Source organism: Podarcis bocagei, assembly GCF_964188305.1.
Source record: "Podarcis bocagei genome assembly, chromosome: 14".
NCBI lineage: Eukaryota > Metazoa > Chordata > Lepidosauria > Squamata > Lacertidae > Podarcis > Podarcis bocagei.
In genome coordinates, this window is record NC_138139.1 from 20713143 (window position 1) to 20731866 (window position 18724).

Here is an 18724-nt window from a genome sequence, read left to right on the forward strand (position 1 = left end):
CCTCAGAATCCCATAGGTTTGAGTCTAATAGCAGGGGAGGACACTATTATTATTATTATTATTATTATTATTATTATTATTATTATTACTGCTACTACCCATCCTTTACCAGCAAGTGCCATAGCCAGGTTACAACAAATTAAAATTAGAAACGGTTAAAGCAGATCACAATCAGCGGAATAGGGTGTGCCCTGCAAACAGACATCTCAAGTGTACGGTGAAAAAGTTAGATGCCCCTCTGTGGAGAGGGCATCCCTCAATTTTGGGGCTGCCACAGAGAATAAGGAAAGTGGCACAAAAATGCACTGGCATGTGTGGGGGCAACAATTGCTTTGATGCAACACTGTGGCACTTCCCTTGAAAACAGATCAGAATGAATACTCAATAAACAACTGGATGTTTCACCACCCTCAAACTTTGGGCAAGCAGATAAGGGTGATTGCTCAGTAAGCAGGATGTCTGTAAGCATTCCCAGTCTTTCAGATGAGCCTTAACAAATAACAAAACTCCAACTGGCAGATTGAAGTAAAGAGGTCCAGGTAAGGTATGCCCCTTTGATTCCACTGTATGTACAGAATGGGCCTCAGTGGTCCATGATGACATAAGCAGTGGGCAGAGAGGGGTGACTCAAGGATCCTGGAAACCAATGTTCCCATGTGGTCGGCTGAGGCACACTCAGTTGGGGAGGGAATATTGTGCCTGAGTAAATTAGTAATTTTGGAAAGAGCAGAACCAACAGAGTACAGCTATATTCTGAAGGAAGGCAGAATTGTGGATTGATCAATCGTTTTCATTAAAAAATGGAAATTACTGCAGTCGGTGAGATGTTAATGATTAGAACGTTCCATTCAGCAGTCCAAGTGGAATTTGTAGATCAGTGTTTGGGATCCTATGTCTCCCTCTAGATGTTGCTGGACTCCTAGTTACCAGCCAGCATAGCCAATGGTGAGGGGTGATAGGAGTCGTATTCTGTTAACATTTGGAAAGACACAGATTTCCTACCTTTGTTCTAGAGGATCTCACGCTCATGATTGCTTTTTCAAGTGAAACAACTCCTGCATTTTCATTTTCATGCACTAAATAATCTACACCTATGCTTAGGCCACTCAACTACCTGTGAACCACAAAGCATTTTCTAGGTAGATCATTTGTTTATTACTACATTTCTATCTCATATTTCTTCCAAGGAGCTCAAGGTGGCACTCACACACTCTTCCCCTTCTCTTCCCCATTTTATCCTCACAACAACCCTGTGAGGTAGGTTAGGCTGAGAGGCTCTGACTGGTCCAAGGTCACCCAATAAGCTTCATGGCTGAGTAGGGATTTGAACCTGGTTTCCCAGGTCCCAGTCCAGCACTCTAATGCAGAGGCAAATAACCAGTCACCCTCCAGATGTTGTTAGACTCAAGCTCCCATCAGCCCCAGCCAGCATGGCCAATGGTCAGGGATGGTAAGAGTGATGGTCATAGAATCATAGAATTTTTAGAATTCAAAGGGACCATGACAATGAAGCAGCTGTCCCACGCAGGGATCGAACCTGCAACCTTGGCATTATCAGCACCACGCTCTAACCGGCTGAGCTATCTAGCTGCTACCACATTTTGAGAGCTACATGTTTCCCACCTCTACTCTAGCCATTACACCATACTGTTTGCAGTTCAGAAGTCTAGCAAGGGGCTGGGCTTAATTTCTCATTTTTAAAATAAAATAAAATGGGAAAGTGCTTTTGAATGTACATGAAGATCTATTCTTAACCTACAAGAGTCATCCCTTGTCCAAAAATCATAGTGCTAGAAACAGCAGTCATTCCCTAGAAAATACATAAAATTGTAATCTTTTTTTTCCTTTCTAGCCATTTCTTATGCATTTACAATGCCTTCATTAATCCACATGTTGCCCTTCTGACATGTTTATCCTTTATTCCACCGCATGTGTTCGACATCCCTCCCTCTTTTCTCTTTCTCTTTTTCTCCCTTCCCTAGAAACAGGCATCGCTACAGCGGAACAAGTTGTACATTCCATTCTCTTTCTTTTCTCTGTGTCTTTCATTAACGAAAAGACATTGATAAATTAAAGAGAATCCAGTGGAGGGCAACAAAGATGATTAAAGGATTGGAGGCCATGACCTGCAGAGGGAGATTAAGGAAACGTAATACGCGGGGCTTACAGAAAAGGCAACTGGAAGAGAGACTGATAACTGTGCATAAAATATGGGAGAGGAAATAATAGGCAATTTAGGACCGACCTCGGTACACTTCATTCAGCACCGAACACAATTCAGACAAGGGAATAATTTGTTGGAGGTAGATGGTTGGACACCATCTTTCGGGAAGGTTCAGAAGGATGCGAGATAAGCTCCCGCGGCTTGGGATCGGGGGCAAGAGGAGGAAGGTCTCTTATGGCAAACACGTTATCTGACAGGCACGGTCTGCAATACCTGACCCCTGTCTGCAAATCTCTTCAAATGTATGTTGAGTGGTGCCGGGGAAAGGGAAAAAGACAATTCCGGCCATGAAGAGCAATTCTGACAATCGGTTAATCATGAACAGGAAGTGGTTACTATGGGCAGAATGAAAACAGGAACAGGGTGGTCCGGTGCGCTGGCCCTAAGTATTTGGACTTATTTGATTTCCAGTTATTTCTAACCCTTTTATTTTGTGGGGTGGGGGGAGAGCGTTGAGGCCAACTATAGGATGCTCACCCACATGTAAAGCAATTTAACTGTAATCTAACCTGGATGCTGCCACAGGATGCACAACTGTGGGCAAGGAAGATCAGTGTGCGTTGCACCCAAATTGGGCATTAAGAAGTACAGTATGTGAGACCACCATCCATCCACATCACTTTCTGGGATCTCCCCAGCAACATCTAGGAAATATTTATCTAAGGAACCCACAGCAATGTACATAGAGTTCATAGAACCATAGAGTTGGAAAGGACCCCAGGGTCCCCATCTAGTCCACCCCCTGCAGTGTAAGAATCTCAGCTAAAACATCCATGACAGATGCCCATACAACCTCTGCTTAAAGTCCTTCGAGGAAGGAGAGTCCCCAACCTCCTGAGGGGGACTGTTCCACTGTCGAACAGCTCTTCCTGTCAGAAAGTTTTTCCTGATGTTTCGTCAGCATCTCCTTTCTTGCTGCCTTGTTTTCGCCATGCTAGGTGATTGCTGCTTAAGGTCATCCAAAGAGTGGCATGGCTGAGTGAGACTCTGAACTTAGTTCTCTTTGGTCCCACTGCAGCACTTTTTTATTATTATTATTATTATTATTATTATTATTATTATTATTATTATGCAGCGACTTACAAAAAAATAGTACATGCATTGAAACCAACATAAAACTAAAACAGAATAAATGCTAAAAATACATTCATATTGATAAGAAGGCAGGCCTAAAGCATCCCAAGCATCCCACCCACTGAAAGAAGCCACAGATAATGAAAAGTCAAAAGCCTGGCAGAAAGGAAATGGGAAAGAGAATGTTGCATGCTAGCTTAATCTCTGAGCGGTGCAAGATTCCAGGGGTTCCAGGCGCTTACCCAGGATTCCTCCTTGGAATGAGGGACAAGAAACCATATACCATAAAGACTGTGGTGTCTTTATGGTATATGGTTTATTGATGATGATCATGACTATTATTATAATCATTATTATTAAATGATGATAATAATAATATCCCACCCATCCCTAGCCACTCTGGATGGCTCCCAACAGAACATTAGTAATAATAATAATAAAGCTATAAAATATGAAACATTAAAAATTTCCCTAAACAGGGCCGCCTTCAGATGTCTTCTAAGAGTCAGATGGTTGTTTATTTCCTTGACATCTGATGGGAGGGCATTCCACAGTGTGGGCGCCACTACCGAGAAGGCCCTCTGCCTGGTTCCCTGTAGCTTCACTTCTCACAGTGAGGGAACCGCCAGAAGGCCCTCAGAGCCGAATTATTGACACATATATGCAACCTGAGCCTACAATGGAGGGGCTCACAGCATTAACATGCCAAGAAGGTCTGGCTTCTCCCATGGCCACAGCCTTAGATCCCAGCAGAGATCAGGCATGGCTCTCTGTCTCAGCTGTCCAGCCTGCTTCCAGCTGACACACACAGTCTGGATTTGTCATTCTAACTAGCAGGGAGACCCACCCATTTATCCTCTGGCACTGAACCACTTTCTTTGATACCCTAACAACCCATACTTAGGGGGCCGTTAGCAAAAAACTTGTCTGGCTATTACAGCAATTGGATCATGGTTGGATTCAGGAATTAGAAGGGACTCAGACATACAGCCTCCCTCCCCCCCCAAAAAAAAAAAACCCCATCACACCCCACAACAATAGGTAATGAATGATGATGCCAGGTGTGCCTCCCTGGAGATAGCATTCCATAAGTGGGGAGCGACCACTGAGAAGCCTTGTTATTGTGTTGTTGTTCTTCGCACCTCCCTCAGAGGGGGCACAAAGAGAAGGACCTCAGATTATTAACACATGGTTAATAAGTGGGTTCATGTGGGGAGCAGCAGAAAGCCAGTGCAATCATTGGTGTAGCCACTATGTGACTCTAGCCGCTAGGCAAGACTTCTCCAATCTGGTACCCTCCAGATGTTTTGGACCATAGCCCCAATCATCCCTGACCATAGCCCATGCTGGCTGGGACTGATGGGAGTCATAAACATTTGTAGGGCATGAGAACTGGGAAGGCTGCTCTCTATGATGCCATGCTGGTGTGAGAGTGTGCCTAATGACCTTGACCTTTTCACACACTCTTTGGCTGTGACCTTAGATCAGGCACACTTAGTTTGCAGCCCATGAAATCCAACCCACTAGCCATGTAGTGCAGACCATCAGTGCATTGATAAACCTCTGCTGTAGGACTGCATGGGGTTGTCATTCACATGACTTGCTATAATGGCTGGATGGCTGTCTAAGGCTCAGGTCACAACTGATTTTATTTACTTATTTAAAATAAGCAAATGTTTCTTAATTTCCCTTTGATCAATTTTTTTCCAGGATAATGTACTAAACTAATTCATAACAACACATCAATACGATTTAGAAACTCAACAAAAAGATAGAACATAGCAAAATGCAAGAAAGGCAAAAGCAAATAAAAACATGAAAAACTAAAATGCAGACTAGAGCAAATTAAATCCCCCACAATCCAAAAAATGCTAAAATGCCTGGGCAAATGGGAAGGTCATCACCGGGTGCCAAAAATGCTTGTAATGTTGGTATCAGACACACCTCCTTGGGGAGGACATTCCATAATCATTGCAGAAAAGCTCCTTATCTAGGATTGAATTAAGCAACATACCCTTTGGTGATAAGCGGAAGGGTCTCTCAGCAATTGAGAATAACCTTTTAATGGATTCAGATTCGTGGTTCCCAGGGCAGGAACCCAAAGCAAACTTGAGTTCCAGGTGATTTCACTGAAATGTTCCTGTGAGCGTCCATGCTGAGTTTCCCCTGGAGAATGCAGCAATTTATCATTTTCTCGGGTATAGGCTGTGGAGAATTCCATCTGAAGGTTGACATTGACATGACAGGTCTAAAGCTCACTGCAGGCTGCCAAGTTAGTTAAAACCCACCAGACCTCTCTGCATGGCTCTGGCTAGGTATGTTTGTCAGTATGTATGTGCCTGTAATTGCACACATTTTGCATTTTTACTAAGCACAAGTGATGGGATGCATGAATACATTCTGGGCTCAGGCTTGACGCCTGGCTCTTTGCTTTCATTGCTTGGATGTTGGTGGTGTTGTTTTTTAAAATCTTTTAAAACAAAGGGAGAGAAGCACCATCTGGCTCTCGCCTAAGTGGGATGCAAAGCGCTTTGCAAAGGTGAACTGCTTAATTTCCTGCAACACGTCTGTGTACAACAAACAGACATTTATGTAACAAAAGCAGCAGCAACATCAGCCTTCTTCTCCCCATAAGTCTCTCAGTGTTCTGCCTGAAGACAGATGCATCCTTTTCCTATTCAGATCACCTTGGAATGAGTTCAGCTGTTTATCCAGCTTTGACAAGGCAAGAGGGTTTTGTTTTATGGTTTGGAAAATCATTTTAAAAAAAAGAAATACACACACACAAACACAGATTGGAGATAACATTTTGAGCAGTGGAAAACGTCAAAAGGAAACTATCATCCTGGCAACCATCATATTTCAAAGTCACAGGCATGGGTGGATTGGATTCTTGATATGCCTTCCTTAGAGGCAGAGGTGCATGAAACCAGCCCCTTTATTTTCACACAGATGTGCACCTTTTCTCCCTTTAGGAGAGTGTGTGATTAAGACATTTATCTGCAAATACTGATGTGCAGTTTTTGCAATGCAGTTCTTAATCACTGTATTTCACTGCAGGGTGCATTCCATTGCATTCAGTGAGCTTGATTGTCTTATCTCCTTGCACATTCAGCTTGCACCTCCCACCCCCCATTGGCAATAACCAGAAACCCTCCTGTCCGCTCAGGATACTTATCTGCTACAGAGAATTTTCAGCTTCTGCCATCAGAAGCTAAAAAGCTCAGGAGTTTGTGGCATTCCTTAATGAGGGTTTTTCTTCCAAAACCATGAGATTGCTGATAAATCCAAGGTAGCTGAAAATATCTGCCCCCAATCCAGATCCAGTTCACGGATGGCATTCTCCTCTTCATAAGAGCTGCCCTGGTAAATATCTCTGGGTGTATCTAGATTTGTTCCCTCTGCTGAAATGAATGGACATTTTGTGGACATATAAGAACATTTTTCATAAAGAGTATACAAAGATTATGCTCTTACTATTGAGAGCTAGCAAATAGGCAATGTCCCTGTTTGCATCTGATGAATCTTGGAGGCTATGGCCAAGACCCTATGAGTTTAAGCAGTTCAGATGTGACCCTCACATGAGAAGGAGTGACTCCCAAAGGCTGCAGCTTTGGGAACATTTTCGTTTAGAGAACAGGCAAGTAAGACATGAAAAGGGGACTGAACAAATTCATGGAGGAGAAGGCTGCCAATGGCTACCAGCCATGATGGCTATGTTCTACCACCACTTTTGGAGGCAGCAATGATTCTGAATAGCAGTTGCTGGAAGCCACATGGGAAGAGAGTGAGGGTGTCACACAGGCCACTGTGAGATCAGGATGCTGGATTAGATGGGTCATTGGCCTGATCCAAGCACTTCTTATGAGCTACCAGCCCTCTTTCTTCTTGGGCTGTGACTCAGTCCACGAATGCAGGCATACCCTCTTCTTTTGGTATGTGAAAATTGCTGCTAGAAATTCCGCTGCAGTATATTTAGCACATGGTTACTAGGCCACTCTTGAAAATCTAGCTGCAGCGTAACTGGATAAATCGATTCCTCACCTGCCCTTCAGGAGTTCTATCATTCCCTCCCATTTGATTGATGCTAATTAAATGAGCTTCTGGCCCTTTTCCCCTTGATTAAAACTGAAGAAATAATGACCTGTGAAATGCCGGCCATTTCCAGTTAAATAGAGTTGGTGGAAGAGCTGCTTGTGATCCCAACCCTGTCATTAGGGCACCTGTCAGTAGCCTAGTAGGTGTTTGGGACGAGAGGGAGTGCAAATTAGATGCCTCAGTATCTAATAAGCCATTTATTACTTGCCTCCCAGCAGAATCATTTTGTTCCTTCTTTCCCAAGTGATATGATGTTTAAGGCAGCTTTTCGGTGTCAAACAATGCAAGCATCTCTGATGGAAGCTTGAAGCTGCCTTATAATGAGATGGACTGTTGGTTCATCTAGCTCAGTATTGTCTACACTGACTGGCAGAAGTTCTCCAGGGTTTCAGGCAGGGAATGTTTCTCAGCCCTACCTGGAAATGCCAGGGATTAAACCAAGGACCTTCTGCCTGGAAACCAGGTGTTCCACCATTGAGCTACGGACCGTTCTATACCAGTTAAGAGAGGGGACTTCCAAAAGTAACACTAGGATGATTCCTTTGGGGCATTTCACACAACTTGAGAATCAATGGTGGCCGCTCCGAAAATCCCAATGCAGATCTCTCCAACATGGGATGGGAGGAGAAAAAATTCAGTTCAGTTCAGTTCACATTCAAAGGAAAACCTACCCAATCTGCACTTGCTGAAGTCTGCACTTACTTGCAGTTCTCCGGCCAAGTGATATATATAAAAGTACCTGCACTGAGGTAAAATGTGCATAAAGATGCATATATATGTGGAAATAGTGTATAAAACTGCATTGTGTTAGGGGAAATTGCATACAAATTTTGCATTGAAATTTTGCATGTGAAAATGTATATACTAAGAGAAATTCTTCACACAGGGCATAGTTAAACCATGAAACCTGCTTGTGCAGGCGTCAAGTGATGACCCCAAACTTAGATGGCTTTGAAAGCGGATTGGACAAATTGGTGAAGGATACCACTGCCTGTGGCTACTAGCCCTAGTGGCTATGTTCTGCCTCCATGGCTAGAGGCAGAAATGCTTCTCAATATGAGTTGATGGAAACCCCCAGGAGGCTGCTCTTGTTCTCAAGTCCTGCTCATGATGTTGCCCTGGGCATCTGGGAGGCCACTCTGAGAATAGGATACTAGACAAAAGGGGTCATTGCCCAGCAGGGCTCTTACTATGTTTTGTCTAAAATGCTGGTGAGGACACTTTAATAAAAAAAAAAGTTATCTGAGGTGGAAATGTGGAAACCTGAACTAGAGAAATGAGAAACAAAGTAAAATTGACTGATGCCACCATCCCTGCTCCCGGTGGCAGGCCTTGCGTGGCGAGGCTCTGGGCCTTGCAGTTCCCTCAGAAGTAAACACACAGACACAAATGTGTTGGGTTAATGGGATAAATTAGGCCACAACTTTATTGGTTATAGATGTGAGTGGTTTGGCTTAGGCAGTTGGGTGAAGCAAGACTATATCCTGACTCCTACCTGTCTGCAGGAGTCCCGTGTCAACCACAGATAGGGGGAGCCCTATGATATACATCAATTGAGCACCCCCAGGGTCACCGGTGGGGTTGTGGCATGGCCCACGCCCAGGCCTCGGACAGGAACCACACCCCTGGATCCCTTTAACAGGATATCCTTAACGTGGAGGGGCAAGCCAGAGGCAACAACCGCCCCTCACATGACAAGGCTTACCCAATGCCTAACCTTACAAAGTTGTGACAATTGCTACTAGGTAGGTGAAAACCAAATGGCTGGTGCCAATTTGCCAAGTGGAAAAATTCCTACCCAGCCCCGACAACCAGGTGACCGACATTAGTCATAGTAAGGCCATAGTCAAGCACCTCAAGAAAAGAGAGGGGGCTGGGAGATCCGACGGAGGAGACGAATGGAGGCTGCCCTCCCCAGCCACGCTGCAGTCCAAACACCACATGACCACGCCCCCGGCTAACCCGATTGGTCAGCCGAGGGGCGTGATACAGTGGCTGGGAGTTCTAATTATGTGGGCAGCACTCCTCTGCCCACAGCTGGGTCACTGGGAGGTCCCTGGTCGCTGCCCGCAACACGCCCCACCCCCTCCGAAAAGGGGAGCTGTTCTGTAGTAGCTTTCATAAGTTTTTTAGTGAGCTTTTCTTTCTCTCTCTGGCTGTTCTCTCTTCTGCCTCATTTACACCTAACAGAAAAAAAGCCCCACAGTTAATGACTCCTACCCTCCCTTCCTTTTTGAAACTTGAAGAGCCCTTCATAGCAAAGCATTGTGAGTGCAGAGGAATTAATGGGACAATTAGGCTGTGTTACATTGCATGGCATTATCTCAGAATGGTAATTATCCTAATTTCTCTGCCCCCCTTCCCTGCAGCACCTGATCCTCAGACTCCCGTTCCCCACTTCATTCTCTCCCCTTCAGCTCTCCACCTGTGTGGTTGATACTTTCGGATGTGCTTGCTGTTCATTTTATTATCGGTAATGAGAGTAACGCTGACAAAGGAACTCCTGTCAGGTCGATGGGAAGCTCTTGGTTGGGAGTGCCAATGAATTGGAGCTTGTGGGTGGCGGGGACTAAGCATGGCTCACAGAAGCAAAGGTTGTGATGCTGAGAGCTGCTTAGGCCAAGGATGGCCTTGTGGGAGCCTTGTATGGCCTCTTTATTTAGTTAGGCTTTCAATTTGTTTTTTCTTCCTCTCTTTTTTATAACACTTATCCAGCAACAAGGACAGGGGGCTCTGGGGAAAAATAGGCGATAGGGGCTAAAGAAGTAGCTGTATGAAAGGAAAGCTAATATAGTCATATTGACTATTGTTAATAATAATAATAATAATAATAATAATAATAATAATAATAATAATAATGCTGCATTATTTGTACCCTGCCCCAGCCACTCTGGGTGGCTTCCAATGTATATAAAAATATAATTAAACATTAAAAAGCAGCCCTAAACAAAGTTGCCTTCAGATGTCTTCTAAAGGTTATCTAGTTACTCTTCTCCTAATGGGAGAGTGTTCCTCAGGGGGGCACCACTACTAAGAAGGTCCTCTGCCCCGTCCACTCTGGGCAGCTTCCAATGGATAACCAAACATCAAACATTAAAAACTTCCTTCTACAGGGCTGCCTTCAGATGACTTCTAAAAGTTGTATCGTTCTTTATCTCCTTAACATCTGATGGGAGGGTGTTCCACAGGGCGGGTGCCACTACCAAGAAGGCCCTCTGCCTGGTTCCCTGTAATTTCAGTTCTTGCAGTGAGGGAACCACCAGAAGGCCCTCAGAGCTGGACCTCAGAGTTGGATCACAGAGCTGAGTGAAGGTGGTGGAGACGCTTCTTCATAAGACTTTGTAGACCACTGGTTTCCAAGTGGTGGGCTGGATCTTACTGCCAGATCCATGGCCTGATCAAAAATGGTTCACAATAGCACCACCACCACCATCATACTATATTTGGGGGGATATAGATTTGTATAATGGTATTATGAAAACTGTTGAGACAGGCAGGGAGGCAGGTGGGGAAGGGGGTGGAGAGAGAAAATATAAGGTCACTCACATTCATGTATCATTGCAAAGGTGGATCAAACCTAGCCAAGCATCTTGTTGATCAGAGAGAAACTCCAAAAGCATTTTAAAAGTATGGTTTTTGTGGTGCATTTTGGGATAAGTGGGGGCAAACACACACATCTTAGCTTGTTGAGTGTGCTGGGGACTCTTTAATTGTGACAAACTATGAATCATATGAAGGGGCATTCTGCAAGACATAGAGAAGAAGAGCGGCACAAATTTACATATAAATATCCTCCTTAACTTTTGTAATTACGATATTTGCATGGAAAGAGTTGTCTTTTTGGAGGGGAGCGGGAATTCTCCTGGCTAGTATGTGGTCAGAATATTTGCTCTTGGAATTTTCATTTCAAAGAGGGGTAAAGAACATAAAATAAAATATGCTATGAATTGAAAACCGCACAATCCTATGCATGTCTGTGCAGAAGTCATATTGAAGCCAGTGGGACTGACTTCCAGATAAGTGTGCAAAAGACTGTAGCTGTTGTTACTTTCTCTGTCTTAATTGCTAAGATCAAGATCAGAGGATTAAACCAGAGGATGTTCAGTAAAGCTCAGAGCAGGGCTGGCCCAAGACATTTTGGCACCTGAGGCAGCCCCCTGCCAGGGAAGAAGGGGTGAGTGAAGATCTGCACCAAGAACAAGGGGATAATAAAGACCTACATTGGGAACAAGGGTGGGAGGAGACCAGTAGTGCCTCCTATTCACTAAGATGCTGCTGTATTGGGGGTGAGAGGACTGCTGAGGCACCAGCAGATCCAGCCTCCAAGAAGCACCACAGCTGTGGATGATACATTTCTTGGAGGCCAGATCTGCCGCCTTTGTGGTTCCTGCCACCTGAGGCAGTCTCTTCACTTTGCTTCATAGGCGGGCCAACCTTGGTTCAGAGGAAGACCCAGGAGGTAGGACTGAGGAATATTCAGGATCAGCGAATAAGACAATAATTCAGGCTAGATACACATCTAAACTCGGATAGACCTTGTTACTTGAGGAAAGTGCCACTAAGAAAGAAGGTTCTCTTCCCTATCTAGGAAGAGCCAATGGCCAGCCTGGGTGGAGTTGGTCTCGAAGGTTCTTTGGTGAGAAACTGTGGTGACAGGGCTTGCCACATGGGATAGTTGTCAGCATTGCTTTGCTTTGGATACCGAGTGAAGGGACCAAGAATCCCATCATTCACAGATGACATGAGCATTCCTCCCTCCCACCCACCAGTTTTCATGCAGTCATTGCTAAAATATAAAAGCTTTTTAGAGTTTTGGATTGGCTTGCAAAATGAAGCTCATTATTTCTGTTTCACAGAGGGAGGGGACGAGTCAGTTCAACGGTCCAGTCGGCCACTTATTCAGGATACTGATTCAACTCCCTCCCCAACTTTCTCATTTTCTCCTGTTCTGTCAAACAACATTCCAGGGCTACGGTCCATGCTCAGGGCCATAACTCATTGGCAGAGCATCTGTCTTGCATTCAGAAGTCACAAGTTCAATCCCCAGCATCTCCAGGTAAGACTGGGACAGAGCCCTGGTCTGAAACCCTGGAGAGCAACTGCCAGCCAGTGCAAGCAACACTGAGCTACATGGACCAAAGATCTGATTCAGTATAAGGCAGCTCCCAATGTTCCTATGCTCAGTCTATAGCTGATTCCTCAGTTGGGAGGTTTGCCCCTTTAGGGTCATTTAAAAAACAACAACAAACTACTGCCAACCTTGGATTTGCTAATATCTCCTTCTTGTTTCTCTGAGACTCCAGTACTTTGGGCTGCGTTCACTATTAGAGGGAGTAATGGTGACTAGAGTATATCCCTGGTTCCTTTCATGTGCATCATCTAAAGCTCAAAGACCAGTCCTTTATGTGCCCACACCCCATATTGTGCTGATAAGTGTCAATGGATATGCTGGTATAATGATAACCTTGTTCTTCTTAAACTCCCATTTATTTCTGTGAGTCTTGCATGGTGGATGTCTGGCAGTAGCCTTTAATCAAATAATTTTTGTGATTAGGCTCTCACACAGAGAATGTTAACATTGGTGGGCAATGGTGCACAAAATTGCATATGCATTGGAACAGGAGTTTTTGGAACGGCAGCTCCTTGAATGTCTAAGGGAACAACAACAACAAAAGAATTTTCCTTCCTAATTCAAGAACATGAAAAGCAGCCCCTTTGAATGCACAACATCTAGATGTGAATAGTTTGCAATGAGCTGGGCAAACAAATTCACCATAAGACATCTGGGATGTCCTAATGAGACCCATTTGCTCATGTTTCTCCACCATTGTACTATCGTCTATGTCTGTCAGCAGTTTGGACTTTAGCAGAAACCTAGATAGCCGCCCTGAGCCCGGCTTCGGCTGGGGAGGGTGGGATATAAATAAAAATTATTATTATTATTATTATTATTATTATTATTATTATTATTATTATTATTATTAGATGAGTAAACTATCTTGGAATGCTATTGCACTAAGATCCAGCTTGCAGGCTTCCCATTGGCATCCGGTTGGCCAATGTGAGAACAGGATGCTGGCCTCGAAGGGCCATAGATGCAATCCAGCAGGCTCTTCTTATGTTCTTATATGGAGGGTGTGTGCTCAGGCCTCTGAGTACATTCCAGAGACAAAGGTCAACAGGGTTGATTTGGCCCCTGTGGTTGAAAAGTGCCATGAAGTCTCTGGATTGGCCAGGCCTGGTATAAATACTCAAAGCCTAGTCTTCTGCATTTCTTGGTCATCACTAGATATTTTCAGCCACTGGCCTGAGGCACCCTGAGCTGAAGACCCTCCAGGTTTAAATTCAGATATGGCAGTCCCCTTATGCGGATAGCGTCATTATACAGTTTAGTCCCTAGGGGGCACTGGACTTTAGTTGTATCTAGATGGAGTTAGAAATGTGCTGTTGCTGCTCTGATCTTGATCAAGAGATAGAATAACATTCTTGTTCAGCCTCCTGAGATAGGCCACAGGAGTTTGCCGGTCCTTTGCCAGCACCTTTAGGGATTTAGGGCTTTGCGAGCAGTGCACTCACACTGGGCGCTGACCTAAGGGAGTGCCTTCTCAAAGCCCAGTAAGTGAGGTGCTTGGCTTTGGGAAGGAAGCGCGAGGCTCTGAGGGGGTCCCAGAGTCTTCCCTTCTCCTTCCCAAAGCCTAGTTAGCACTTCACCAGCTTTGGGGAGGATGTAGGTGGAGTATAGGACACTGCCAGAGCCTCATGCCTCCTTTCCAAAGCCAAGTGCCTCCTTACCTGCAAATTTGGGGGCAAATTTTGGCCTCACACAAGATGCAATAGAATCCTAAGAGTTGGAATGTCATCTAGTCCAACCCCCTGCAATGCAGGAATCTCAGCTAAAGCATCCATGACAGATAGCCATCCAACCTCTACTTAAAAACCTCCAGTGAAGGAGAGATTGCAACCTCTCAAGGGAGCCTGTTCCACTGTCAAACAGCTCTTACTGTCAGAAAGTTCTTCCTGATGTTTAGTCGGAATCTCCTTTCTGGCACCTTGAAGCCTTTGATTCAAGTCCAATCCTGAGAGGAGGCCTACAAAGGGGCTACTTGATGCTGGGAGCAACGTGAGACATGGTGGAAGGTGGCCTGTGAAGCAACGGAGCTGAACTAAAGCCATCCTTGCAGTGGACCAGATCCAATAAGTAGCTTAGGTCCTAACCGAAGTATTCCATCAAAAACAGGTTGCTCCAAATCCCTTCTAATTCTTCCCAGCAATAACTTAAGCTTTGCAACGTTTTGCTAGAATCTCACAGCAGCCAGGAAAAAAAAATATTTCTCCTCTTTCTCTTCCCCTGACCATACAAGGGAAATGGATGAGATCATTGGGTTTTGTATAGTCTGAAGCAATGGCAGATTCTTCATATTTACTCAAAGAGGGTTGTAAATCAACAATGGAGTGCCGTCTCTCTAAGTTATTTGCAGAGGGACGGGGGAGAGAGACATCAGTCTTTCATCCCAGCACGTTAGATGAGATTAGCACTGTTCTTTATTATATTTGTGTTCCCCCCCTTCTAAATCTTGATTGCTTTTTTTTGCTTAGAGTTTGTTTGTGCATAATGCCCCATTGTTGGCTGTGGGATTCTCATATCAGACAGCTTGTAACTTCTGAATCCAGGGGAGTTTTTTAAAAATACAGCAATAATATTATTTCCCTCCCTCTCAACCAGAGCCTCCAACCATCACTGAACTCTACATATAAGCCTTTGCCAACCTGGTGCCCTCCAGAAACTTTGGACTACAACTCCCATCATCCCCAGCCAGGGTGCTATGCTTGCTGGGGATGATGGGAGTTGTAGTCCAAAGCTTACGGAAGACTCCAGGTTGGTGAAGACTGCATTGTATCGATATACGGATGCAGTTGTCACTATACCCTGCTTGTGAGCATCCCCTAGCACCAGTGCTTAGCATCCTTGGGCAGCTGCTTGGGGACCCACAACTAGGGCTGGGCAGTATCTGGGTTTCAACATTGTGATGGAGCTATGTAGAGGCACTGGCTGGCTTCATGGTTTTTCCTGCATCCTGATTTTTTTCTGGCACCTGCAAAGTTAACAGGGGCTGAAGGAATTGAGAGAGGCATTGGGTAATGTTGTACGAATTTAAGGTCTCAAATATATAAATTAAATGTACAAGGCAAACACGTACATAAATACGTGTCTGAAACAGTACAGGAAGACAGTCCTGAAACCATTTTGACTCCCCCAAACTGACCAAATGTTTCTCTGCAAGGAGAGAGGAAATGAAAAAAAACCTCCCCATTGTCTCTGTGCTCACAAATCCTGCCTTAAGGGCACATTTCAGGTGTGGATAGGGTGAGCCTGTGACCTGTGACCGTATTCAGGAATTAAGTAGTTATAATAACGAAAGAGAGGCCAAAACCCAGATAATGCAATCAGGTAGCTTGCCAGACAGGAGATAAACAACACACTCAGGATTCTGTTTTAGACCGCCCCCTGTGATGTATGTATGTATGATGTATTGGGGGTGGTCTGGAGTTTGAGGGTGGGCAATTTAAAAATTCTATATAAGGGCGGGCACACCTTTGTTCTGGGTCCTCCTCCTCTCTCCTTCTTTTGGGGGGAGCACCCTGTTGCAACAGCTTTAATAAAGATCAGGCTTACTAGCTGCTTTGCTTCTCAATATTCTCTGGTTGGCCTCTGTTATTTTCTCTTACCAATGAAGAACCTACAAAGGACTCTATAAGGGCTCTTGTGTACTCTTGTGAAAAGGGCAGATTTTGTTTACAACAGTGGCTTTTCCCATATTGTGATTTTTGCATAGCACATACACACACAATGATTCGCAATATATTGCCAGGTCAAAAATTATGAAACCGATACCACCATAGACAACAACCTATCGAAAAGCCTGAAATATGCATTAAGCTGTTAGAATGTTGCAGCCAGTGAAAAGACGTATGATGCAGTTAAAGACACACCCTTTCCCTTCTTGTCCCCTACTTCATTCCTTCACATACCCCCCACCCCACCTGTCCTCCCTCCCTCCCTGCTTTCCTTTTCTGTTTTTCCCCAACCCTCCTTTCCCTTTGTCTCCAACCATTCGCTGTCAGGAAGTGCCGCATCCGAAGGGCTATTTCAGGACAACGTGGCAGCAGCAGAGACTAGCAGCAATGGCAGCTACAACAGTGAGTGGATCTCGACTCCAGTGGGGGGCAGTTGCTTGACTGAGAACCTGGTCACTGGGGCGGGGCAGGATAACCATGCTATAGATCACCCATGCTGTAGATTAGGTGCTTGGGCAGACTGCAAACTCTTGTCTAGAGGTCCCTCTGCAATCTACTAATTTGCTCCTATTAAAAAAGAAATCCCATATTTTTCACTCTATAAGACGCACCAGACCATAAGACGCACCTAGTTTTTGGAGGAGGGAAACAAGAAAAAAAATATTCTGAATCTCAGAAGCCAGAACAACAAGAGGGATCGCTGCACAGCGAAAGCAGCGATCCCTCTTGCTGTTCTGGCTTCTGGGATAGCTGCACAGCCTGCATTCATTCCATAAGACGCACACACATTTCCCCTTACCTTTTAGGAGGAAAAAAGTGAGTCTTATAGAGCAAAAAATACGGTATATGTCAGCAACATTCACACTATACATTTAAAGCACTGTGATGCCATGTTAAGCAGTCATGGCTTCCCCCCTGTAGTTTGGTATGAGTGCTGAGAGGTGATAGGAGAGCCCCTATTCCCCTCCTACAGCTACAGTTCTCAGGGTGGTCCAACAATCAATCCCTCTTTTCACAGAAGGCTGGGGATCATAGTGTGTTAAATCTAGGTGCTTTAAATGTATGGTGTGAATGAATATGGCCTCCATCTCCTCTCCTATGTCTCGTTACTCAAACTAAAGGGCTCCAGCCAGTGATCTACATGCTGATATTTCAAATCTATTCCTCATCTTGGTGGCTCCCCTTCACAGGAGCCAAATCCTAGGGGCCAAGGGGGCTTTGCCCCCCATAAAATATTTGAGGGGGGCAGGCCTCCTCCTTGATGAGCATTGCCATTCAAATGGTGTGTCATGTGATCAATTATGCAGTGCAGGGCTTACCTTCCCCCCAATATTTTATTCAATTCCCCCCCCACTCCCCTCTGTGCCCCTTTGCCGCCGCCTTCCTAATTCCTTGGAACCCCATCCTTTTACAATGCTCCCTTCTTTATGCTGGGCTGCTGCCTTCTCGAGACCCCCCAGCTCCTGGTTATCCAGCTCCCCCACCCCACACTGCTACTTCTGCTCCTTCCTTCCTCTGTGCATCAACCTGACCTGCCTTTTCTCTGAGATGAGAGCCGCTCAATCGTTCTGTGCCTTGCGGTGGGGAATTATCCCCCCTCCCAAAAGAGGACAAAAGATCTGCATAAAATTTGCATGTTCCGATTCCTATGTATAGATGCAAATTTAGAAGCTATTACTATAATTTAACTAGAAGTGCCATAGATATCAGCATAATGAGAAGACTGTCATCAGGGGACCTGTTGCATCCGCTGTCTCACTGTTGACAGGCATCTTCAAGGCCTCCTTTGCACTCCTTTCTTAAGATGCTTTAGCTTTAAGCCAGGCTTTGGACTGAGCAGCCCTTCACCCAGAGGACTCTCTCAAGCAGAGGAGTGTTCTCTCCGTAACGTAGCACACCTGGTCACCCTATTATATGGCCCACCTTTCTCTGACATTGACTCAGCTGCTCTAATTGCTGCCGGGAGTTTCATCATCATCCCTTGGATGAAGGACCACATAGCTCAGTGGATGATCACATGCTTAGCATGCAGGAAGCCCCAGCTTCAGTCCTCAACATTTCCTATTGCCGATATTATTATTGCACAGTTTGAAGCAACTGGATGAATGAGAACTGACTCCTTTTGGAATGAATCATTGCCCACACCCATGAAAATGTTCCTTTTTTACCAGGCCTTTGGTTGATTTGATTGACATCCTATGTTCTTTTAAAAAATGTGGTGGGTTTTTTTTTGGGGGGGGGAGTTATTGGGTTGTTGTTTTTATTTTTGATCTTGTATTTTGTGGTTTTATATTTTGATTTTATTGTATGAACCTCCCTGATACTTCTTCTGGGTATACGTTGGTATCATCATCATCATCAAACTTTTACTTGTAGAACTCTTCAAAACAAAACATAAACATAAAACGATATATCCAAAAATATCCATACAATATCTTGTGTTGTCCAGCACAGGCTCACCATCTTAGAAATAAAAAATAACTTCAGCAATCAAAACAATGCCTCTCCTCCCCCCCATTCCAGCTTGCCTTC

The 18724-nt window shown here is 44.7% G+C and overlaps 1 protein-coding gene across 2 annotated transcripts in view; it reads left to right on the forward strand.

Moving 5' to 3' along the window:
• Window positions 1-18724, forward strand: part of NTRK3 (neurotrophic receptor tyrosine kinase 3) — a 412299-nt gene that overhangs the window by 360505 nt on the left and 33070 nt on the right. Inside the window, exon 16 of one of the 2 annotated variants that reach the window (XM_081171109.1) lies at window positions 16520-16594. The exons of the other annotated variant lie outside the window; for it this stretch is intronic. Coding sequence (XP_081027235.1) covers window positions 16520-16594 — 75 coding nt within the window. The remainder of the gene's footprint in view (window positions 1-16519; window positions 16595-18724) is intronic. 2 annotated transcript variants of the gene reach the window in all.